The 24,761-nt window shown below is 42.5% G+C and overlaps 2 protein-coding genes across 8 annotated transcripts in view; both read left to right on the plus strand.

The window, feature by feature from the left end:
- Window positions 1-10,718, plus strand: part of SNX31 (sorting nexin 31) — a 64,470-nt gene extending 53,752 nt beyond the window's left edge. For 2 of the 4 annotated variants that reach the window (XM_074942992.1, XM_074942989.1), the window contains exons 7-14: window positions 117-204; window positions 1,966-2,035; window positions 3,173-3,265; window positions 4,015-4,218; window positions 4,618-4,725; window positions 6,522-6,599; window positions 8,638-8,694; window positions 10,335-10,718. In XM_074942992.1, coding sequence (XP_074799093.1) covers window positions 117-204; window positions 1,966-2,035; window positions 3,173-3,265; window positions 4,015-4,218; window positions 4,618-4,725; window positions 6,522-6,599; window positions 8,638-8,694; window positions 10,335-10,430 — 794 coding nt within the window. In that variant the 3' untranslated portion in view covers window positions 10,431-10,718. The remainder of the gene's footprint in view (window positions 1-116; window positions 205-1,965; window positions 2,036-3,172; window positions 3,266-4,014; window positions 4,219-4,617; window positions 4,726-6,521; window positions 6,600-8,637; window positions 8,695-10,334) is intronic. The other 2 variants (XM_074942990.1, XM_074942991.1) reach the window with 2 other exon arrangements.
- A 6,983-nt stretch (window positions 10,719-17,701) lies between these two features.
- Window positions 17,702-24,761, plus strand: part of ANKRD46 (ankyrin repeat domain 46) — a 70,113-nt gene continuing 63,053 nt past the window's right edge. Inside the window, exon 1 of one of the 4 annotated variants that reach the window (XM_074944026.1) lies at window positions 17,702-17,826. The gene's annotated coding sequence lies outside the window, so the exon portion shown is untranslated. Of the gene's footprint in view, window positions 17,852-18,303; window positions 18,446-24,761 lie in introns of those variants that run through there. The other 3 variants (XM_074944027.1, XM_074944028.1, XM_074944029.1) reach the window with 3 other exon arrangements.

A 24,761-nucleotide genomic window follows, 5' to 3' on the forward strand; every position in this document is an offset into this window, starting at 1 on the left:
TTGGAGCACTTACTGAAATACTAAAATAGCCGTTCTGCTGCTTCAGTGGGGTTTCAACCAATCAGGCTTATTTGTCTCTTCTTTTTTTTTTTTTTCCCCACCCACCCTGCCCCCAGTGGTGAAAAAAGTGGCAGAATTTGAACTTCCCTACGTGAGTCTTCAGAGTATGAAAGAGTCAGACTGTACAATTGGGATCAGAAAATGGTGAGCTGGAAGCTGAAGAGAAATTTGGAAGATGCATTAAAATTATAAATGTACTAGAGAAGAGAATCCCCACAACTTAAATTCTGTGTGTTTGGCCTGAAAGCCTAACATATAAAGCTGATTTTTTTTTTTAAAGGAACATAATGGTTCCTAACTGCTGGTCTCTGGACCGCTCAGTGTAATTTTGGAACTGAGCAGTGTATATGGTCCTGTAACAGTTGTTGATGGAATGTTCACTACTGCGATCAGCCAATTACTCTTGAACACTTTCAAAATCTATAGATTCAGGTGTGTTCTGTGGTTTGTTGGGTGTCTTTTTTTGCCAAAGCCACCAATAAAGGAAACCTTTTATACTTATTTTCTTTGCTTTAGTTAATGTTTGTTTTTTGTTTTGTTTTGTTTTGTTTTATATGAGGCATTGTATCTTCTAAAAGAAAAATAGGGGGGGCGGGGGTTCTGAGCTGCAAGTTGCAGTATGTGCAGGAGATAGGGGGGTTGTTTTTGGAGATTTTCTTTAAAGATCTCATTGATAAATATTAGATCACAAAAGACCCAAATTATAGCAGTGCCATTATGCTTAAGTGTCTGTCACTGAGCTATATAAAAATACTTTCAGACACTTGTAACTTGTCAATTTTAAATGTAACTGGACTGAAGCTTGGCATACCTAAGCCCTTCTGTTAAGTTCTCCAGTTTATAAGGGCTTACCTACGTGAGGAAATTTAGTAGCAGAACTATACCAGCAGGGCCGTCCTTACCCATATGCAAACTATGCAGCTGCGTAGGGCACCAGGATATTTGGGGCACCAAATTTCCTGGTGCCCTGTGCAGCTGTGTGCCGCTCCAGCCCCTGTTCCACCTCTTCCCACCCCGCCCCAGCCCTGCGTCTTTCCACCCCTGCTCTGCCCCAGCCCCACCCCCACCCCCACTCCCTTGAGGAATGCAGCAGGGCTGGGCCTGCACTCACCGGCGGCAGGAAGTGCAGCGACCTGGCCCCAGCCGCACCGTCGGTGAGTGCTGGGGGGTGGTTCCCCCCAAGCCAGCCCTGCCCCCCCGTGGAGGCCTGGACCTCCCCCCTGCAGAGCCCTGGGGCCAGCCCCCCCCCGCTCCCCTCCCCTCCCCTCCCCTGCACAGGCTGCCTCCCCCCCACGTGCAGGGGGAGGCTGCGTAGGACCCCAGAATTGCTAGGGATGGCCCTGTATACCAGTACAGTTATACTGCTATAACTTCGTGTGGACACTTTTATTCCAGTCTGAGTGCCTTTTTGTGGTTTAGCGTATGTGTATTTGGAAGTAGCGTAAACTAAATCACAAAAAGGCACTCAGACTGGAATAAAAGTGTCCACACAGGAAGTTATAGCAGTATAACTGTACTGGTATAGTTCTGCCACTAAACTTCCCCATGTAGGTAAGCCCTAGGTTTTAGACACATGCAAGAGAAATATTTAATGGAGTTTTTTAACACTTGGATTCTAAATCATTGTTTTCCATATTACTGTGATAATAGCAGATGAGCAATTTAATTTATTTCATACCGCAGTCTATTTGCTACAATGCTGTAAAGAGTAATTTTTTTACATACTTGACAGGTGTGTAATTTCAAAGGTGTGACATATTGCTTTCTTTTATTACTTTGTGAGTAGTGGGATCTTTCTGTGTCTATTACTGTTCGGTTGTACTCCCAAGTGCATATTTATTGCTGAATGGAAATGCTAATTGTTGTGCTTAGAAATGTAACTTTTAATATTTTTGCATTTGTCAGGTATATGGATCCCTCTCTTGATAACATGTTAATGGACTGTACAGCTTCAGTGAACTTACTCTATATGCAGGTAACAAAAGAAGAAAACTCCTGATACTTCTAAAAGCTAATTCCCAAAATGTGTCTTCCATTCTAATAATGTACGCACTATGTTTTAAATAGTGCAAGTTATCTGAATATTAAGTATGGACAGGTACTTCTATCTTGTATTTTTCTTTTTTTATGATTTAAAAACAAAAGAAATAACTATGGATGAACTTGTTCTATGAGAATTTTTCGTGTACAAATAACACTGTCTAGTTTGCAAATTCTGTTTAGTGTAAGTAATTATTCCATGCATAAAGGGGATGTATTTAGACCCTGGTCCGTTTGCTTCTCATGACAATATACGTCAGTGCTATTGTGTGCTAGTGCTTTAAGGCTGAGATTACACTTCCACACTGAATACTACCACTACATACTGTTTTCTCCAAAAAAAAAAAATTATCAGTTAAGGATTAAAATGTCTCCTGGTAGTTATTTTGGAAGATTTCATAAAACTCCACTAGGCTTCTTCTGTTTTATCTGAAGGTAGAAAAAAATAAATATCCATAATAACTTTCACACTCCTCCTTTCTCTATTGAGAACTCAACTCAAAAGGCTTCAAACCTGGCACGTGCATCGTCTTAAGCAATCTCTGTTAGCAAATTTCATGGTTGTAATTCACCCTCTGCGCAGCTTCACCCGTGATAGTATTGGTGGAGACTGTAGTGTAGACAGGGCTCCAGTGTCCTTACCACTATATTGTGCTGGGAGGTCCTTCAGTGTCATGATTAATTACCATTTTTGCTTGCTCATTTTATTTTTAAAATTGGTAGTTGTGACCCATCATTCCATGAGTTGTTACATTTCCTCTGTGTACTGGAACCATGTTCTGCACAAGTAAACCAGCAGGTTGACAGAGTAACGATAGATACCGCTTTTCATAGCCAGAGGTCAGGGACTTGCAGGTATGTTGGGCAACGCTGAACTGGAAACCATTTTGGTGCAGGGACTGAGGGTTGAATAGACTAAAAGTTGTGTGCAGCTGTCCAAAATTCTGAGCGCATGTTTTAAAAGATGTTGGGATATCTTCCCCACACGCACAGTAAAGGGCAGATGGAAATACTCTCTCTCCCCCACCCCTTTTTTTTTTTTAGTTAAAATTTACTAACTTTTCTAAATAAGGCACTACAGGAAATTGAGAAGAATTGGGTCAAACCCACAGATGGACAGTTGCAGAAACTGGAATTGCTACAAAAAGCAGCAAACAAAATGAAGGTAAAGTGCTCTTTTAAAATGATATAAATCTATTGAAAGAATATATTTCAGGATGAAGACCCTTGAGGCTGCAGCCCCCACATATATTTAATTTGGTTTTTCTCTGAAAAGTGACTCTGGAAAAATGGCATCATAACGTTCTGTATTTATCCCTTCTCTCTCTCTCCCTGTGTGACTTTCAGACCCATTTTACAGATAAACTGAGCTACAGAGACACCAGATGACTAGAGCTGGGTGAATAATGGATTTTTTTGGTTCACTGCAATTCCAAAAAATTGAAGAAAATTCTTTGGGTTAAACATTTAATTCACTCCAAAACAAAATGTTTCAATTATGAGCATTATTAAATACTATTAATGTTTAATAAAAGTGAAGGAAATTTCTAAACAAAGTTTTTCTGAAGCAAAAAAAATGAGTTTAATTTAAAAAATGTCAGAATAAAACATTTCCATTGTTTCAGATGGGGAGGGGGTTTGACTGAAACAATTTGGTGAATTTTACACCAATTCACAAGATGGCTTGATGTTGCCGAATCTGCATTTTTAGTGGAAAAAAAAAAATTCAGATGGAAAAACTTTTCCAGGTCTATAGGTGACTTAAAGGCCACAGTGACTTGGTAGAGCTGGGATTAGAAATCGGGTCTTGGTTCCTTGTGCCTTGCTTAGTTACTAGATCACAACTGCCTCTGTACAGAAGATCATGTAGAACGCTATTTTTCATCACTTTCTGATTCTGTGTTTCTGGTGCAGTTTCTAGAGCTGGTTCAGGAAGTGCAGCACTATGGATACATACAGCTTGATCCCTGCACCTGTGACTATCCAGAAGTAGGCTGTTCTGCTGCTGTTCATGTAGGAAATAATGAGATCAGCTGCTGCATAAAGTTACCTAGTAACCAGACCAAAGAAGTCAGCTTCAAGATCAACAGGGTGAGGTGCTGGCAGGTCACTTTTCTAGTAAGTACCTTGTTGACATTGCACCTCTCCAAATATTTCAACACATTTAATTCAAAATGACTTTTTTCCTATGTGAGATTAAGGCTGTCAGGGAACTGGTCAGAGCTCCCTAATTCTCAGATACCTTGCCCCGGCGTACGTACCTTCAGCTGTCTTCCTTTAAGCTAGAAGGTGGAGTGGAACAGCGGAACTGGCATGAGGTAGCAGAGCCACCTGAGTCAACTTTATGTTCCTGGAGATTTCACCCTTCGCAGGGCGACTCTTCCAGTACAGATCTCCATCTGCTTCAAATTCACTTTTGCCTTGTAAGCCACACAAACTGAACCTGGCTGACTGGAGAGTCCAGCCATGATTCTGAGTTAATACCTCTTTGTGGTAGTTTCTTTTCTTCCTCTTCAGGGTGCTATTACACAGCCAAAAGACCAAGGACATGAGCAGACCCTAGAGCTCAGGTTTGAGTACAATGATTCGGACTCATGGAGATGGATCGTCTTTTACACAAAACAGGTTAGCATCAGGGCAGTAATGAAAAAGGCCTTTGGTGAAATGTAGGCTGCTAGCCAATGGAGCTGGAATTTACTCTTCAGTGCTTGTGTGGCTCCTATAACTGGACAACTGCTGTGTCTCTGCCCGTTCAGTCTAACGACAGACTTACATGGGAGCTCAAATACTTCTCCCCAGAGAGAGGGTTGAGGTTGGCAAGAGAAATTGCCCTGCACTGGGCTGCAAGCCTGGCATGGTATGCAGAGGTGTTAGTCTTCTTTTTTTATTTACTAGCCCAGTGGATAGTCACAAATTTTAATGTGGTGGAAATGCTTAATGACTAGACCCTATCTTCCACGTGGTAGATGATGCACATGAATATTCCACTCAAGACCATGTTAAATACAAAATAGGTACATGGTAGATATAAATCTACACCAGCATATTGTAAATCATAACAATTTTTAAAAATCCCTTTTTCCACAGTACTTCAATAGTGTCCCACCCCACCCATCAGGTCTCTGGTTCAAAGAAAAAGGTGTTCAGAAAGAGAAGTAGCCAATATACAGTTATGCACTACAGCTGCAAAACTCTGAGCTGGATATGAAAGAACCCAGATTTTGGGGGGGGGGTGTTGAATCTGGGGGTCTTGGTACGGCCCATCCCTAGTACTTGGCTTTAAAAAAAGGGGGGGGAGGACAAAGGGAATGTGGTGTGTTCTTCTTTCTCCTCCTCTCTCCTCCCTTTCCTTCCCCCCCACCCCAAACCTGCCAAAATTAATAGCAGATAAGAACTTACAAATGAAATCAGAATGCTTAATTTTTCACGCATTGTTTCTGCATTCCAATATGACTCTGTATTGTCCACCCACTTATGTAGCAGCTCATTATTTTGTTGCTACTCAGAGTTTTAAAAGAACATGAATCACCCCCATATTCACAAGCCAAGAGGCTTACCACTTTGGTCACTGTTATGGGAAGAGAGCAGCCAAACTGAAATTCCCTCATTGTTAATTTTCCTCCTGAATTTGTTAACTAGAGCTGCCCCTAGGCTCCTGTAAGTAGGAAAACTGCATTCCTTTCTTCAAAAGTGAGAAGAAGAAAATATAGCCTGAAAAGGTGCTGGGAGGACCCCAGGGCTTGATCTAAAGCCCACTGAAGTCAATGGAAAGACTCCCATAGACTTTGATGGGCTTAGCATCTGGCCCCAATAGAACTGGTGGTGCTGCCATGCCCACTGCTTTAAGTTCACACTACCACTGTAACCATGCAGTGCGCAATGGCGATGAGACTGGCTCCACGCAATTGCAACACACTGTCAACATTTGCATTGTTGCAACAATTTTTGCATGTAGACACAAGGGAATCTGAAGGTGCTGAGCACTTGCCGCTTCCATTTATTTCCGTTTGAAGTTTTGAGTTCTCAGCACTTCTGAAACTCAAGTCTAAGGTGTGTTAGAAGTATGGTCGATACTTAATTTGGTATTGTCATTACCAGTGCAATTTGCCTAAACCAGCCTTTAATGTAGTTCAGCTGCCTTAGCGGCACAAAATGGGAGTAATTATAAGAGAATAACTTGCGGTACAGAACCCACAATAAAGACACCGACCCTACATTTTCTAAGTGGTGGTGTCCGGGTTTAGTCACAGTGAGATTGTATTACAACTAATTCGATGATCATAAATGTTTTAAACACATGGTAAAATTAACCAGATTAGGTAAGTAATAGTTCAGTAGTTACCAGGAAAAGTGGAAGGGGAAATAAGGTTGAGTAAATCTTTAACAAAAGAAACTAGAATATATTCTGTTTATCTGTGTAGGCATTTCTACTGAGTAGCTGCTTAAAAAAGATAATATCAGAACAGCTGATGAAGACAACCAAAGGAGACAAAGAAATGGTGAGCAAAGCTATCTATCTGCATCTCTTGGTGCCCAAATATATGGCAGCTGGCCAGTGACTCTCATTTGTCTATGCTAGGGAATTTTTATGGGAATGAAATTCCCATTGCTGCTACCATCAATTCAGCTGCATCAGTGGCATCCACAGTGTAGAAAAGGCTCCTGCAGTTTCCAGTATTTTTACTGTAGATGGAATTGATAGGGTGGTGGAAATGTCACAAAAAATATTGTAAAAAGAAAAGGAGGACTTGTGGCACCTTAGAGACTAACCAATTTATTTGAGCATCAGCTTTCATGAGCTACAGCTCACTTCATCCGATGAAGTGAGCTATTGCTCACGAAAGCTGATGCTCAAATAAATTGGTTAATCTCTAAGGTGCCACAAGTACTCCTTTTCTTTTTGCGAATACAGACTAACACGGTTGCTACTCTGAAACCTGTCAAAACATATTGTGTGATCTGGATTTCAAAGATGACCTTTTATCGTAATGGTGCTTAATATTAGTCTTTCTCCATCCCCCTCTAGCTTTTAACTTTTATCACATATGACAAAGCACACTTATCTTTTAACTCTTGTATATCTCCATTCACTTGCTGGATTCAGGTCCTGTCTGAATTTTTGTTTTCTGCTAAGACATTTTGTTCACCATGTTTGCAGTGATCAGTCCGAATTTTTGAAAAATTCACACTGAGACAGAGAGGGCCTCTTTTTAAAAAGAGAGAAATTTAGTAAACTTAAAAAGTGAAAAGACTAATAGTCAGTTCCCTGTTACCGTTGAATGTCTCTTTAAATTTAAAAAGGAACTTCTTTTATAGGTGTTAGATTTATTAATAATATTTGTAATTATTAATATGGGATAGCGCCAAAGGCCAAACGGTAATTGATGCAGTTGCTATAAAGATGCCTAAAAGCCTAACTAATAAGCAATTTACTACATCCAAGCAGTAACAAAACATTTATAAGCATATGATTAAGATATTTTCAAATGGGCTAAACCCAGGAGTGATTAGACCCATATTGGTTGGCTCCAATGTGGTCAGGCAGGTATTAGCAATGAACCCTTTAAGAGTTTACTTTTTATATCCTTTAACAAACAAGTGATGTCCTTGCCATTACTGACTTCTCCTAAAAACAAATTTGAGACAGTTCACCCTTTTATTTCCAGTCTTAATCCAGATAAGACTTATAGCCTTCTTTCTTCCCAAGGCCTTTCCTTTCTTATCTTGTCCCCGCATTCCTTGCTTACCGGCAGAACGATGGGAAGGTTGGGGCTTATTTCTTTTAAGACAGTTTTTCTTTGTCTTGTTACTGGAGCTCTTTATTTTCTTAGTTAGTTTTGGAACCATACATCCTTCCCACACTACAGCTAATACTACTTATTCTCATGGACTTCTTTTACTTGCTGATTCTGGCCTTCTTTACAGTACATATATATATCCTTGACCAAATTAATCTTTAATTTTATACTTATCCCACAAGACGTGTTTCTGTGGCGGTCTTAGCTATAGTGACTGAGTGATAAATGTCAATACCTTTGCTGACTTCCTGAAATTTAACAGTATTGTAGAACAGCTGTTATGTTCAATTCTTTTTCTTTAAGAAGTGACAGGAAGAGAATGCAGGTGTGCTGCTGGGTTAGTACTTGGATTATGATATCACCATGCTCATTAAAATGGACAGGAAGGCAACAAATGACTTCTATGTTCCGTTTTAAGCAATTAATAATTAAACATTGGGTAATTGGAGATGGAGACCAATTTTGAAACTGATTTAATCTTTAAGCCCTAAATTATTTGTAGTAGAGGTATGCTAACATTTTAAATGTTGCAGTGATGGCTAATTTTCAGCTGCTGCTGGTACTACTATTTAGTAGCTATGGTGACTTTGAACCAGATTAAGAAAGTGTCAATAAATGAACTAATGCGTGCTCCTGCTCCCATTGGATTCAATGGAAACTGGGCCAGGCCCAATGTGGTTTGTCTGTATACTTGCTTTCTTTGAGTGTACTGTGTTTTAAATTTACTCACTCTGTGTAGCAGATTGAGATGCCTGAGTCCCTGAAGAGTAAAAAATCCAGCGTCCAACAAAGTCAGGTCAGTGAGTGAGTGGCGTACCGGAGTACAATCCAGACTGAAGCCAGGTCTATACTACAGACTTATATCAGTATAACTACGTTGCTCAGGGGTGTGAAAAATCCACCCTTCTCCGGTTGACATAGCTGCCGCCTCTCGGAGAGGTGGATTAACTACGCCAACAGGAGAAGTTCTCGCTTTGGCGTAGGAGTGTCTTCACTTAAGTGCTACAGCAGCACAGCTGCAGCGCTGCATGTGAAGACAAGCCCCGAGTAGTTGTCATCTCTGCCTTGGGGTGCCCGTTGTAGTGCTTTGCTGCCGTAGCCTCCAACCTGGACAGCTCACAAATAGCCTCCAGCATGTAAGTCACGCCCAGCTCTGGCTGTGTGTTCTGCAGCCAGCCAGCCACACCTTGGCTCTTAGTAGCTATAGTTATGCTGCAGGGTGACCCGAACAATTCCCCAGTGCAAGATCTTCCCTCCAAAACATATGTCTTGTACTGCCCAGCCCTCTCCTGGATAGCACAAATATATTAAGTGTCTCATTCCTTTAAGGAAATAATATGCCAGATTATCATTTTAAATAATTATCCAAACACTTCAACTTAAACAACTGTGTTAGATAAAATAAAACAAGCTTATTCACTACAAAGAGATTTTAAGTGAGTATAAGTAATAAGGTATAAAAGTCAGAAATGGTTACAAGAAAAATAATGAGAAACTGCTTACTGGTGCCTAACTTAACAAACTATATTAGATTCAAGCAAAGTTTGTCACCATATGCTCCAGCAGATTACTGGCCAAACTCTCAGGTCAGGCCCCTCCCTTCCCACCCAAGTCCAATGGCTGTTTTCCTTTGTCGTCTGACGTGCAACCAGAGACACGCAGGGAGAGAGAGAAGGGGTGTCTGCCACTTCTTTTTATAGTCCTGTCCCCCACTTTAAGTGTTTAAGCTGGGAGCAAGGTGACAGGCAGTCTGCGCGGAAGGAAACTCCATGCTGTTCTTTGCTAAGATGTAGACTGGTTGTGGGTGTCTCCAACTTCATAACATATTTCAGTAACATACATATAGCAAAACTTCATAATTCCACATACAATGACTGCACATACAATTTAACAGGATATTAATGTTCAACAGATTAAGACTTTTAAAAAGATACCTCACAAGACATACTTTGTACAAAACATATCATTATATCACCATGGTAAATATGAGGGTTTCAGGGTATTGCTTTGGGGTACAGTGTCACACCCACATGTCTAACTTTAAGCATTTGACTATTCCCACTAACTTCAATAAAATTGCTCACATACTAAAGTTAAGCACAGACTTGTAAGTATTTGCTGGATTGGGACATTATTATTCAGGCATAACACCAATAAAAAGCAGCCCCAATTTGTCCCATCTTTAGAGCATTGAAACAAACATTACTGTAAATGAGTTTTAATCATTGGAGCAGTTTCCTGCTCCAATGAGCAATTGTCTCCTAAATGCCGACCTAGAAGTGCCATACACTGCATCAGTAAAATAGGATAATGTCTGATAAACTTTTTTTTAGTTGCATTAATGTTCATACTTATCTCTGAATGTCTGTTGGTTTTTGTGGTTACTGTAATTTGTGTGCTCTTACTGTATTTAACTGTGTATTTGTTTCTCTGCAGATAGCTCACTCTGGTTTTATACCAAGAAAAAGGATTTTGGTTAGACCAAATAAAGAGGACGGTGTTTTTGAGAAGATAAGAGAGGAAGATCTGTGATAGATTCTTTAGAACTGCCTATAAAAATATGTTGCAAAGTATCAATTATATTAAAATAGTCTTCAATTTAACAATACCTTACACATTTTTCTAATTCCTTGACAATTATAACATTCTTGATCTTGTAGTTTGAAAGATCCAGTTAACTGCTCCCTCAAGTTAGAACTTGCTACAAATTTGAAGAAAAAGTGAAGACAGGGCAACATAAAAACACCTTACATTTCTTGTGTATTTTTATAACTGAAATTAGAAAATTTTAAAATAGAAAAGTCTACTGAAATGTTAGAGCTGGAGAATTTTATTTTGCATTAAAATACAGGTTTTATTAGTTAAGAGTGTTGGTTTAAATATTGTGACTGTGGTTGAGTGCAGCTCAGTGTTGCCATCTCTGGATTTATCTGGGAGGACCACCCATTTCCCTTGGACACATACCTTGCCATGATCATTTATGCTCTTCCTTATCAAGGGCAGCAAGCCTACTACAATGCCTCCATGCTCCTAACTGAGCTTCCCTTGATGCTGATCTGGAGACTGCAGTAGTTGCTGAATGCAGCTGTTAATGTAAAATAAGAGCAAGGGAATCAGTTATGCCTATTAACGCACACTGTGGAGTCTACATTGGCTGCTGATATGCCTAAGAACATATTTAAAGGTCTTAGGACTTGTCTACACAGGGAATTCATGGGGAAGTTAGTGGAAAATAGTTAAGGTGTGAATTTAAAGCACAATAACTATTTTTCACTAGCTATTCCAGGTTTCTTTCCCTGTGTAGACAAGTCCTTAAGTGTTCATATATATAGTCCTTCAAAATGTAACCTCTAAAATGATGAGTCCATGCCCAGCGATTATGCTAAGGCTGTTCTTGGTCCCTAATTTCAGACAGGACCAAGCTACAGGGAGAACTTTCTCAGTCGAGGCACCCTGGGTTGTAAGAACTACTTAAAAGGTACAAGGGAGGTTCCTTGGCTGCCTCTAGGGCACACTGCAGACCCTGCGAATTTCACCTGGCCAATCCTTGACCGGTTTTTGATCCCAATATTTTGCACAAGCTGGTGGGGTGGATACTATGAGGACTGTCAAGAATCCTTCTGTGCCAGCTTGCAGGAGTCTGATTGAATGCAAAGTTGGGCTGGATGATTCTTCTGACCATGTGTTGTGTTTGTCCATGCTTTGTAGTATGGTGTGCAGATCCTTATGATTGAACTGTTTGGTAACTCCAGTTGAAGTAACAAACAGTTGAATATTGGGCAACAGACCTCTAATATCTGACCTATCCAGAAAAGGGCTGGACAGTGCAGAAAACACATTTTGGGGGAAATCACTGTGTTGGGGTGATCCTGGAAGTAGTAACCAAGGCTGGTGGAAGCCAGAGTGCGACTGGAGTGTTGCTGTCAGGCTGCTGGGATCGGAACTGCTGGACAAGGGCTGCATGTATACACAGACACTTAGGGTGTGACCTGCATGCTGTTTGTGAGCGACCCAGGTTGGGAGCTACAACAGCAAAGCATTGTGAGGCATCCAAGGTTGCAGGGCTGGCAGTGACACAACCCCTCATTGATCTGGATTGTACCCCAGAGCTTCACACTTTCACACAGCAACGGGGGTGGGGTGGGAAAGGCTGTTTAAACTAGGAAAATGTCTCTGTAAAATCACAAAATTTGATAGTGGGATTTATGAACAGGACAGTACTTCACAAATGAAGTGGATGTTGATCTAGTCAGTTTTTAAAAAGGGTTAACAGTTTGAAGTGCTTTACAACACTTTCATGATCTCAACTTTGAAGTCTGATCTGTTTCAATTATCTACAACTTGTGCTTTTTTTAGAAATAAACATCACTGTTTTTAATAAATTCACATAGCTCAACACTTAAATAACTGGACAGTTGAAAATTACGGTACATATGATACAAATTGGCTGAAAAACTTCAATAGGGAAAGATTTGTCAGGGGTATAAATGATGAGTAGCAATTACTAAACATCTATTAACTGCTTGAAATGTTCTTTTAAAGATTTAAAGTTTTCAGCTGGATCTCATACTAAACTTAAAGGCACAGGCCTACAATGAACAGTAGAACAATGCTAATAACTAAAATAGCCACCTTTTGCTTAAGCTGTGGATGGTAGCAATTATCTTCATTAATCATACCAATTATACTGTCATTCTGAAGAATGAAATCATTGCTGCTTTAAAATAATTTAAATTACCTGTAGTCCATTATTGTCTTAATAGTAACAGCTGCTACTTTTAAAAATGTACAAAGATTTTTAGCAGCATGTGATGGGAAATCATTTGAATGCCAAAAAATGTTAACAATGAATAAGAAATATTTTTGGTATTAGGCTTTAACAAACATCAAGAATCAGATCAGAACGTTTGCTGTTGTTCGGTAAAAGTCTCTAATTATTATTTTCATACCTCAGGTTCCTTCTGGGGCAAAATTAGGTTCCAAGCAGTGGCTTGTATTTAACAGTTAACTAGGATAAAAGAGTCTTTATTGCCCCAGCAAACCCAAACTTTCATCTGCCGCTCAGCAATGGGAACCAGCAGGAAGGACCATTCATAGACGGAGCACTGCTTTCCACTTGCATCAACCCTCCAGTATGAACAAATATACACACTTTAGTGGAGGGGCGGGCGGTGTGGCCAGAGCACCCCTACTGGCGGAGTACCCCTAGCCCCAGCGCTGGGTGGGTGGCACATGGCTGGAGCGCCCCCAGCCCCAGAGCACCATGTAGACAGCGTGGACGGAGCACCCCCAGCCTCAGAGCGCTGGGCGGGCAGCCCAGTCCCAGCACTGCCATGGATGAGTGGCACAGCATGGTCTCCGCCCCAGCCTTGTGTACAATTGCCCGTGCCTGCCCCAGCCTCTCAGTCTCAGAAGAGCGGAAAGGGAACTGAAGCAGGCAAGATAGTGTCTGGGGGTAGAGTGTGGACGGGGCCACACCAGGCTGTTCAGGGAGGCACAGCCTTCCACTGCCTATGATACCTGCTGCCCATTCTCAAAATGGTCCAAGTGTTTCACTTATGTCTGATGCATATATTCCTTTGATTCCTGTCAAAGTGCAAGACCAGCCATGGTAGACTGACAGTAAACATTTAGAAATGTGTTACTTTTATCATGGGGGCCTATAATAAATTCCAAATAGGGCAGAATACACTTTAACCACTACATGACGTAAAGGAAAGAATTTAAAAGTGTCACAACTTGTTCTTATGCCCCAGCCACAGCATTTGTAGACCAGCCTAACCTGTAGGTGCACACTTTTATCATGGGAATGCTGACTAAGAGGAATGCCAAAGACTCCAGTAGACCTGTGACCATAAGGGGAATTGCGTAACAGTTCCCTGTGAAATGGTCTGAACAAATTGTTACTCCATTGTAAGGAATCTGGACAGAAAGTTTTGTGAAGAGAATAAAAGAAAACACACTGTGAAAGAAATAATTCAGAACAAAATGAAGATCAGACTAAGTATATGTAAGATGATATAACCAGTTCTCTGTGAGGGAAAAGAATCTGTGACTGTGCAAAGAGAAACAGTAACATCACTAGCAATTAATCTTATGCATGAAACTTAGCTGGGATAGACTTTGTGTTCCTCAGGGTGCGGGAAGCTTGCGGGGCCCCTGTCCATGCCGTACCTGTTCCGTACATAGTGAAGACTTACAGCTCCAGGGCTGTCTGTGTGGCACCGTCGCCAGCACTGTTTCTTTTTTCAAGTGGCCTGAGATGAACTTCTTTTTAAATGACTGAAAATTACATTCTTAAGATCATTGTTTTCAGAATAAAAATGTGCACAGCCTTATTAAGAAATGTCAGTGGAAAGTGAGAATTACCAAAAGGAGAAGCACGAAAAAAAAAGATTTCTCACTATTTTATGCTAAATTAAGGCCAAAAAATGTTGAATTATAAGTAAGGCTACGATTTTGTCATGGAGGTTTTAGAAATCATGGAATCCATGACTTCCAAAGACCCCCATGATTTCAGCCCCTGCGGCAGGGAGCTGTGACATATTGCCTGAGGCAGCGGGCCCCCAAGCACCCAGCTGCCGCAGGCAGGGCGGATACCATGCAGCTCCCAGCCACTGCGGGGGACAGAGGGACACCCGCAGCTCCCGGCCGCTGTAGCATGGCAGGGGGACCCTCAGAGCCCTTGGCCACCATCGGGGAAAGGGGTGTGACGTTCCTCTGGTGTTATGGGGACTGGTGATCTACTAGGTCACTCCAATCCTCAACTCTGGGAGCCAGCCTTACCCTGCTGTGAGAACCCCCACTCCTGAGCTGTTCACACACAGCCTCTTACATGTAAGCTGCTCCTTGGATTGTGCAACCGAATGACATTAGCCAATATTTCCGGTCCCAGACACAACCCTCAGAACCTCCATCTTGCAGTGCCCAATTATGCCCGCTGGATGCTGCAAGCTTATATGAGTTCATCAGTTGAACAAAGAAATTGATGTGCACCAGGCTTGTTATCCCAAGGGGAGTCTCTGACACACTTCAAACCAAACACACTGCTTCAGGTAGAATAAACAAACGAATTTATTAACTACAAAAGACAGATTTTAAGTGATTATAAGTCAAAGCATAAGAAGTCGGATTTAGTCAAATGAAACAAAAGCAAAACGCATTCTAAGCTGATCTTAACACTTTCAGTGCCCTTCCAAACTTAGACACTTCTCACTACAGGCTGGCTGGTTGCCCTTCAGCCAGGCTCTCCCCTTTGGTCAGCACTTCACTCGCTTGGTGGTGGTGTCTGTAGATGGAGGTGAAAGAGAGAGAGTGCATGGCAAACGTCTCTCCCTTTTATCGTTCTTTCTTCCCTCTTGGCTTTGCCCACCCTACCCCTTCAGGGTCAGGTGAGCATTACTTCATTGTAATCACAAACTGACCAAGGGAACGGGGATGACTCACTCGAGAGTCCAACAGATCCTTTGTTGCTGCCTAGGCCAGTTGTCCTTTGTTCCTGTGAGGCTGGGCTCAGTTTGTCCCATACATGCCCTGATGAGGTGTGAACTGCCCCTCTGTTCCTGGAGAGTTTTGCCCGGGCTTGTTTTAAGCCATGAGGACACATTTCCAGCCTCATAACTATATACATGAAATTGCAGCCGATAACATTACTATAAGATTACTATAACAACAATGCTCAGTGCGTCATGAGCCTTCCGAAGACACTCTACATGACAAACTTTGCATTGGATACCACACACTCATTGTATAACGATGAATATGGGGGTGCAGGGTGTTCCCCTGAGATACAGAGTGTCACAGGGGTACTCCAACAGCTCCCCACCACTGCAGTGTCAGGGGGATCCCCACAGCTCCCTTCTGCTGCAGGGTGACCCCTGGAGCCCCTGGCCCCCCACAGCAGCAGTACCAGGGGGATTCCTGCAGCTCCCCACTGCTTGAGAGCATGCAGGGGGACCCCCAGAGCCCCTAGCCACCATAGGGGGGCAGGGAGATCCCCACTGCTCCCCACTGTGTCATCAGGGGGATTCCCACAGCCCCCCACTGCTGGGGAGGGGACAGGGGGACACTGTAGCTTTCCACTGCAGGGGGCGGGACAGAGGGACCCTGGAGCTCTGAGCCCCCAAGTGTGGTGGGGGCCCCAGGGCTCCCAGCCACCTGCAGCTGCACAGTCCTTTCCCATTTTATCATGGATATTCTTAGTAAAAGTCACAGACAGGTAACGGGCAATAAAGAAAAATTCATGGAAGCCCATTACCTATCCCTGACTTTTACTAAAAATATCCATGACAAAATCTTATCTTTAATTATAAGGCACTATTAAAGCAGGCATAATGCTGGGAATGGGGGACAGGAGATGGATCACTTGATGATTACCTGTTCTGTTCATTCCCTCTGAAGCACCTGGCATTGGCCATTGTCAGAAGACAGGATACTGGGCTAGATGGACCTTTGGTCTGACCCAGCATGGCCATTCTTATGTTCTTATAAAACTAATTTGTAGCTTCTGACAGCAGCCCTGAACAGTCCCAATGTCACTCTTCAGCATACTGGTGAAATACTTTTCCCCTCATGTTAATTTCCAGCATGCTGCCATGAGCAAACTAGCCTGCTTTTACAAGCAAATTCAGTATCGGTGCCACTTTTATTTTCTTTAAAGGCAGCCATGTTGTAAAGAGGATATTTCTTTTCCGTTAGATTTTAAAAAGCTGAGGGCTAAAGAGCTGCATGCTCATTAATTAGCAAGTTTACCAAGTTAATTTACAAACCTTACCCACATGGAAATAATTTCTTCTAATATAGCAAAGGCTGTTTTAGATGCAAGAGTTTTAAGTGTATAACCACTTCTTTAGGTGTTACTGAGCTGAAACAAACCTTTACGTTAAATGCTGGTGCATTTTTCTAACTATTAGAGATCAGGATGGACCTAATGTGGGGATGCACACCATCCCACATCCACTGACTATGGGGTTCTTACCCCTACCACTGAAGCACCTGATGCTGGCCACTGTTGGAGACAGGCTGCTGCACTGGATGGAGGTCTGGTCTGATCCAGTGTGGAGGTTTCTATGTTCCTATGCTATGGCTAGTTGCTATCACTTCAAGACTGATGAGCTATTTCTGTTATTTTAAGGCAGGCACTGCCTTGGTACCCGAACCCCTGAAGTTGTACATGAACACTGCAGACAGGAGGTGTGATTGAAGCACCCCTAGACAGCCCTACCTGAGTTAGCTGTGAGTTGGAGTAACGCATGTGGGGCTGCATGTGCTAGCTTAGCGCCCTGCCCCGGTCCCCGCACCTGCAGCCAGGCTTCGCTGCTCGATCAAAGTTCGCAGGGATTGGCCAGGGGGGTGCTAGAACAATGTTTATAGTGGGGGTGCTGAAAGCCATTGAACCAAACGAAACCCTGTACATCAGCGACCCCCAAAGTGTGGGGTGTCCTCCCCATAAGGGGGCACGGCCGGGACCCAGGACAGCCCCCCACAGGGGGTGGGGAGGGAGCGCCACCCAGCTCCGTTCCCGGCCCGGCCCCAGGCTCCCCGCCCGGGGATCCACTCCCGGCCCGCGCCAGGGCCCCCGACTGCCAGCCGTGGCTGGGGATCTGCTCCCGCGACCCAAGCTCCGGGGGGCGGGGAGGCCACTGCTCTACCTAATAGAAGCCGCCTCAAGGCCAGGGGTGCGGCGGCCTCGCCAGTTCCGGCTCCCGTGCAGGGCCGCAGCAGCCTGGCCTAGCGCTGCGCTGTACTCATGGGCCCCCGCGCCGACCGCCCCGGGACGGGCCGAGGCGCCTCGCCGCGCGGCCAGGGGAGGCAGGGGGCCCCGTGAGCGGTGCAGGCGGCCTCCGACCAGCAGGCGGCGCGGCCTCCTTCCCGGCCCGGCTGCGTGTGCGTCGCAAGAAGCAGGCCAGCGCGGCGCTGCGGGACTCAGGTACCGGGACGGGCAGCGGCAGGAGGTGGGCCCGGCGGCGGGGGCCCGGGGCCCGGGGCCCGGCAAGGCCTGCGGGAGGGGCTCTGGCGCGGGGCCCGCTCCCTGCTGAGTGCCCAGCCGCGAGGGCTGCCGAAGGGCGCAGGCCCCGCACCTGGCTGGGGTCGGGCGCCGCCCCCCTGGCTGGGCGCCTCGCCGGCAGCCTGACCCCGGCGCGCCGAGGCTGGGCCCTGGCGCCGCTCGCTGCTGCGGGAGCTGCCACCCCCCTAGCGCGGGGGGAGACGGCCGGGCTTGTCCTGGGAGCCGGGCCCAGCCCGCTGCGTAACACAGGCCGGGTCATTCCCATCCAGGGCCAGGCTAGCGGAGTTACAGCAGATGCCGGCCAGAAACCCTCCCGCCCTCAGTGCTCGGACTGTGCCTGCCCTTTAGCTGGTAATCGCCTTGTGCCAAAGCCTGGCTGAGCGATGGCTTTTGTAAAGCCCCGTGCCCGCCCCTGGTCCAATACAAGCATTAATGTGTAAATAGTGTAGTGCAAACTAATCCCAGGTACGGGGGAGGAGGAGAGGGGTTGTGCATTCCGAGTAATGTTGAAAAACAGCTGTGATACTGGCCTGGCAATCAGGTAGGTTCCCAATGTTATGTGGTCGCACAGAATTAATGCTGTGTTGAGCTACTGTAGGCAGGGGTATAACTGACTAGTTTTTAGCACCTAGGTGTCAAGAACATCCCTGACAAATTGGACCTTATCCACAAAATTGTCATGAAGCTGTGAGAAGACTAAAATAGCTAACTCTGCATAGCCTGAGTGATATAACTGTCTACAAATACTTGAAATGTCACTATGAAGGCAGGGGAGGGGCCCTTTGAAATGATGAAGGGATGGAAAAACTAGAAGTAATAGAAAATGAGTGAGGAAAAAAATTCCCCACCTTACAGTCCAACTTTGACTTACAAAGAAACATGAGCAAATCTATAAATATGTACAGCTTGACTAAATACCTTAGAGGAGTGTGAGAGATGTAAAGATGTACCAGAACATTAAGCATGTAAACACTAAGGAGGCAGAGGAGTTCCCTTTTTGTTCCGCCAAAAATGTAACTAAGAATAATGGGATAGAATTAAGAAAATGTGGTCTATCAGGAAAAACTTTCTTACAGTGAGATGATCTGTTAGACTGAAATAGTCTTTGAAAAGAAATGGTAGATATCTTATTTTAAAAGGTACTGTCATTTATGATTTGTACTGTGGTAGCACTCGGAAGCCCCAGTCAAGATTGGGGTTCACTTGTGCTACATACTAATGAGGGCTTGTCTACACATACAGCACTGTAGCAGCGCAGCTGTAGCGCTTAATGAAGATGCTACTTCGTCCCCGTGGGCATAGGTATTCCACCTCCTCAAGAGGCAGTAACTATGCCAACAGGAGACAATCTCCCATCAACATAGAGCTGTCTCCACCAGAAGGTCGGTTGGTATAACTAGAGCCCTGAACGGATACAAAATTTGTATCCACATCCGAGCCCCAATCCGCAAACGTGGTCTGCAGATATCCGCATCTGTGGATGCGGATATAAAGCAGATATCTGCAGATTTGCTCTAGATATAAAATTTGGATCCACATCCATCTGTGATCCGCAAACAGATGCAGATATCTGCCAGTATAAAACAGGTATCAGCAAATTTGCAGGGCTTTAGGTATAACTGTCGCTCAGGGCTGTGGATTTTCCACACCCCTGAGCAATGTAGTTATACTGACATAAGTCTGTGGTGTAGACCAAACCTAATATAGTTTTAGTTCTGTGTTTTGTTGTTTTTAAATTACAAACCAGTAAGTTTTATTAACAGGACTGTATGTTCTATATTTTTAATAAGCTATGAAAGTAATGCAGTGTTTGCAGCCCAAATATAGAATCATTCTAGTGCATGAGCATCAAAAAGTGAAACTGTCTGGACGCTCACTTTGTGAGTTGGAGAAAGGTGTGTTGGGGGAGAAAACCAACCACACCAATGGTGAAAGGTTTATTTTTAATGTTTGTAATAGCCTAAAATGATATTAGCTAGCTATACAGGCATAGATTTTTAATATAGTTTTTAATCTGATAATCTTATACATACTGTAGGGAACAGTCCTGCACTGGCAGAGGAATGATTAGATGACTGAAGAAGTCTTTCACTTGTAAATTCAGTGGGCTAAATTCTGTTGTATTCTGCAGGCCTTTTACACTGCCAGAGTAACATAAAGGGTAGCCTCAGCCACCAGAGAATACTCCTGGTGTAAGGTTTTTTCCTTCGGTGCCACAGAACTGCCAGAATAGAGCTATGCTGCTCCCTCCTCACAGCACCCAGTGCAGCGGATGGGACCAGAGTACACTGTATAGTTAAAGCTTTTCTTGGTTGTGGAGCAGCTCCTAAAGGACTGTTGCATTTGAGCATAATTTAGAGCTACCTTCTGGCAGTTGTAGCTCAAGAGCATTGGAGATTCTGCCCCACTGATTTTAATAGCTTTGAGCACTATCCTTGCATCACTAAGGAGTTGTCTATACAGGGAAATGGGCCAGCATAAGTTATTCTGCAATAGGACCCTGTATGGACACTTATTCCAGAATAAGAATGTTCATACAGAGAGTTATTCCAGAATAGCTATTGTGCTTTAAATGAAAAAGAGTACTTGTGGCACCTTAGAGACTAACCAATTTATTTGAGCATAAGCTTTCGTGAGCTACAGCTCACTTCATCGGATGCTCACAAAAGCTTATGCTCAAATAAATTGATTAGTCTCTGAGGTGCCACAAGTATTCCTTTTCTTTTTGCAAATACAGACTAACACGGCTGTTACTCTGAAACCTGTGGTTTAAATGCATGCCCTTCCTTATTTTGGAATAATTTCCCCATGCAGACAAGCCCAAAATCTCACAAAGTGTGAGTTCACTGTAGTTTGTTTTTTTCCATTTCTTCCCTGCAAAGCTGCCTTCCACCTTTTAACTGTTTTAATACCAAAATAAACAACATGGCTGTATTTTGTTTTGGGTGGTTTTCCTACCATTTAATGCTATTTTTATTCACTAGAATATTTTGGCAGCTTGTCTTCCAACATTTTCTAAAATCTTGTGTGGATTGTGAGGGACTAGTAATAGATCAAAACAAGTTGTGAGAAAGTCTAATATTTTTGTTCAGCAGTGCCAAAAAGGATAAAATAAAAGTTTGTATATAAGTGCTGCTTACTATGAGCACTGCTCTTTAGCCTGAAAGACAGAAAAGAGGCTAACACAATGGGAAGGAAAAGAGATACTATCGGAAGGCTCTAAAAAGTATAATAAAGAACCCGAAGGAAAAATTGCAGCAACCAACGTTCTTAATGACATTGCAGTGTGACTGTATGTGGTCACAATAGCTCTACGTGCTGTGACCTTTTATTTTTTGTATAGTTTCTGACCACTCTTTCTCCTGGTGTTGTGAATTGCCTCTCAAGGCGTTTTTAGGAAATCTGGGTATGGCTGTTCATTCTTTCGGGCACTAGCCTTCATTGTAAAAAAAAAAAAATGTGTTTTTTAAATAATAATTAGCTTTGAAGAAGAGTCACTTGGTAATAAGACCAAGTAAAGCTATAATGGAATTGAAAGAAAAAAAGATATTTGAAGAAAGCTTTAGTTTTGCAAAATGTGAAAATTACAATTTTAGTGTTTTCTAATTAGTTTTAAAACTTCATTTTTCTGATGCAACTGCTATTTATATCAGTTCCTGTCCTGAAAATCATACAGTCCAAGACCCCAATCCTGCATACGTTTATGTAGGTGCTTAACTTTATGCCTTTATGTCAGTAGGACTACTCATATGTCCAGTTAATTGCATGTGAAATGTGGTGGGAGAAAGACACAATCAAATATATATATATATTTTTTACAAATGCTAGTTTTTAAAGTTATTTTTAAAATCAGGTAAACTATCAGTTATCCCCATTTGCCTGTTGGTCTCACCATCATTAATTGCCTGACCTTTTTGGTATTGTGACAGAAGTGCTTTTATAGCAGTTGACACTGCACATCAGCAGATACTGCAGTTTGATTAGTGTTTTTGTTTTGCCAGGATTTGCTGTGCTTTCTGAACCTTTGATTTTTATGTAACTTACTGAATGTGTTGAGTAACTAGATAGAAAAAAACAAAACTAATCATGAAAACTGCTAGCCAAATGAATGCACAGGAGAAAATTTACTTTTTAGAGAGAAAAATGTTAACTTTAAAATGATGTGGTAAGTGCCCCTATTATGTGGCCATTGGGTTCATTACTGGTTGAGTGAGTTTTGATTAAACAACTTGCAGCTCACTTTTAAGTATAATTGAATTCTTTTATTAAATATTCTTACTCCCATAGAAGAAAGTATGACTTCAGTTTAGTAAAGAATGGTGAGGCTATTCAGAAAGGCTCTGACTTTAAAATAATTGTTTACATTTTTATTTGACTTTTTAATAGATGCGACTTAGGATGCAATTGTGTTGTTTGTGCTTTAAAAATCCATCATGAATACAAACATTTGAAAGTCAGGGCATTCACAATCCACTGGCAAGTGGGACATTTTTGCTTGTGAGCGTGGGGCCCAAAGGTATCAATTTTTCAAGAATTAAGCTTTATTTTAAAAAAATGAATTTTCTGCCTCTTACAGTTGTGAACATAACCATCCAATTGTGAACTGAATGTAAGCTGATTGATGCACAACGTAGTTTTCCTGAATTTTCATAAATTTACCAAGCAGCAGAGTAGAATTAAAGGACTCTGGACAGTTTAATTGTTAATATTCAAAATCTTGTAAACAGCAGTGTAACTCTCAAGAATCATGTCAAATTCGTATTTCTCCTGCATGGAAAAGCTATATCGTCACCAGACACACACAAGGACAGAGAAAGCAACCAAAAAAAAAGAAAGAAGAAGCTAGGCCAAGGGTTGAGTAGCAGAGACCCCTTCTGATAGCCCCAGTGGTTCTTCAGGGAAGGAGACAAAATTCCTTCAAACTTCCAGCATTTAGAGGGTGGAGCTTCAGATTTATCAGATACCTCCAAGTCAGCAGGTGATTATAAAAGATGGAATACCTTGTTAGAAATCCCCGCACCCTCACCAACATCTGGGGCTTCTTACCAGAGCCCAGCCCTTCAACTTTATTAGTAAGGCCACCCCTTTGTCTTTTTGATTTACCTTTGGCTCTTAGATGTCTGGTAAATTTTTTGAGTTCTGTGTATCTCATCACAAAAACCATTATGACAGCTCATACTAATTGGCACACTTGTTGTGACTCTGATACTATGGTATATAAATGCATGTAACTGGCAATCTCAGCAGAGCGGCTAAGGACTGAATGTACATAGAGACTGAGCTGTCTGTTCATGCCTGCAGGTTGTCTCTCCTGACTCAGAGTTGAGGCACACTGTGGGGTGGGGAAGTTGTTACTACAGTTGGCCTTGTTTCTGTTTTGAGGACAAGTAGATTTTAGTTTTAATTTGGTCAGCTTGGCACTTTCCCTGAGTTATAAACTATAAATACAAGGAAACAAAAAATAATTCCCTACAGTTTAAATTAAACTTTGGAATCATAACGTTTATTTTAAAAAGTCATGGGATAGCACAGTAGTCTCGAAGTGATGCAGTGCCCTACTATGTGGGCATCAGAGATGTGAACCTTCAACTCCGTCCCCTCATTCCTGGGCAAGCAAGTCTGGGAGTATGCTCAGGAGTCTTGTGGTCCTTCGTATCTGCTGATTCACTCTCCCTCCCCGACAAATTAATCCTTCTAGAAGCAATGTTGGCAGACTATAGCAGGAACTGTTTGCTTGTCTACATGGGGAAAAAGACAAATCTAGCTGTAGCAAGTAATTATTCTAGAATAATGTCCACATGGGGGAGTTATAACGACATAGCTAGAGCAGTGTCTGAGTTGGTCAGATTCCCTGTGAATACAAGCACTATGTTAGCCAGAAGAGGCAGGATTGATAGTGGTGGTAGGAGAACTGAGGGCGGCAACAACAGACACTCTCTGTGGAAAACAAAAGTAATTGAAACAATTGTCACAAATTTTGGGATCCATGGTTTGCACAGATTTTAAGGAGGCAGTTTGGTTAGCAGAAATTAAAGTACTCAGTGAACAGTTTAGTTAAGATCTGTGTATACAGAGTGCTCCTGCTGTAACCTGATGACTGGAAACTTTTATTTTGTTTTGTGTCCCATAGCAACTTCCTGGATGGGTGATTCTTTTGGAAGCAGTTAAGATGCAAAACTTGGGCAAATAGCTGTAGTTTATAATCCTGTTGAACAGGTTATGAGTGAGTCCCTCTAGCCTGAAGAACAGGAATTGTTTTTTTGTTTTAGCTTTTAATTTTTTTCTTTACTGATTTTTCTAGAAAAATACAAAACCACCAAAAATAATACTGAATGAAGAAGACATTTACATTTCTTCAACAAACATCATTACTGACATGAGGAAAAAGAAATTTAAATACCAGATTATTGCTTTATGAGTTTAGCTACTATTTTTTAAATTTTGACACAAGAAAGGATCAGTGCTTAGCATCAGTATGTACTCATTAGAAATGTAGCCTAAAAATGTTGTGCATAGCATCATTTCATGCCACATCAGTTCTCCTACCACCACTATCAATCCTGCCTCTTCTGGCTAACATAGTGCTTGTATTCACAGGGAAACTGACCAACACAGACACTGCTCTAGCTATGTCATTATAACTCCCCCATGTGGACATTATTCTAGAATAATTACAATTTCATGATCTTCAGTATTGGCAAATAGCATATTCGTAATAAGGACCTATTGTGAACAAGCACAGCAATGTTTTTTTAATATTTTAAAAGTTTTTCCAGAATAGCATACAACACTATAGATGTATAGTGCACAAAATTAAGACGGCTCTGCTAACCTAGAGTTCCCCTAAGCTGACCTGA

The sequence above is a fragment of the Natator depressus genome, chromosome 2 (assembly GCF_965152275.1).
Source record: "Natator depressus isolate rNatDep1 chromosome 2, rNatDep2.hap1, whole genome shotgun sequence".
Classification (NCBI taxonomy): Eukaryota; Metazoa; Chordata; order Testudines; family Cheloniidae; genus Natator; species Natator depressus.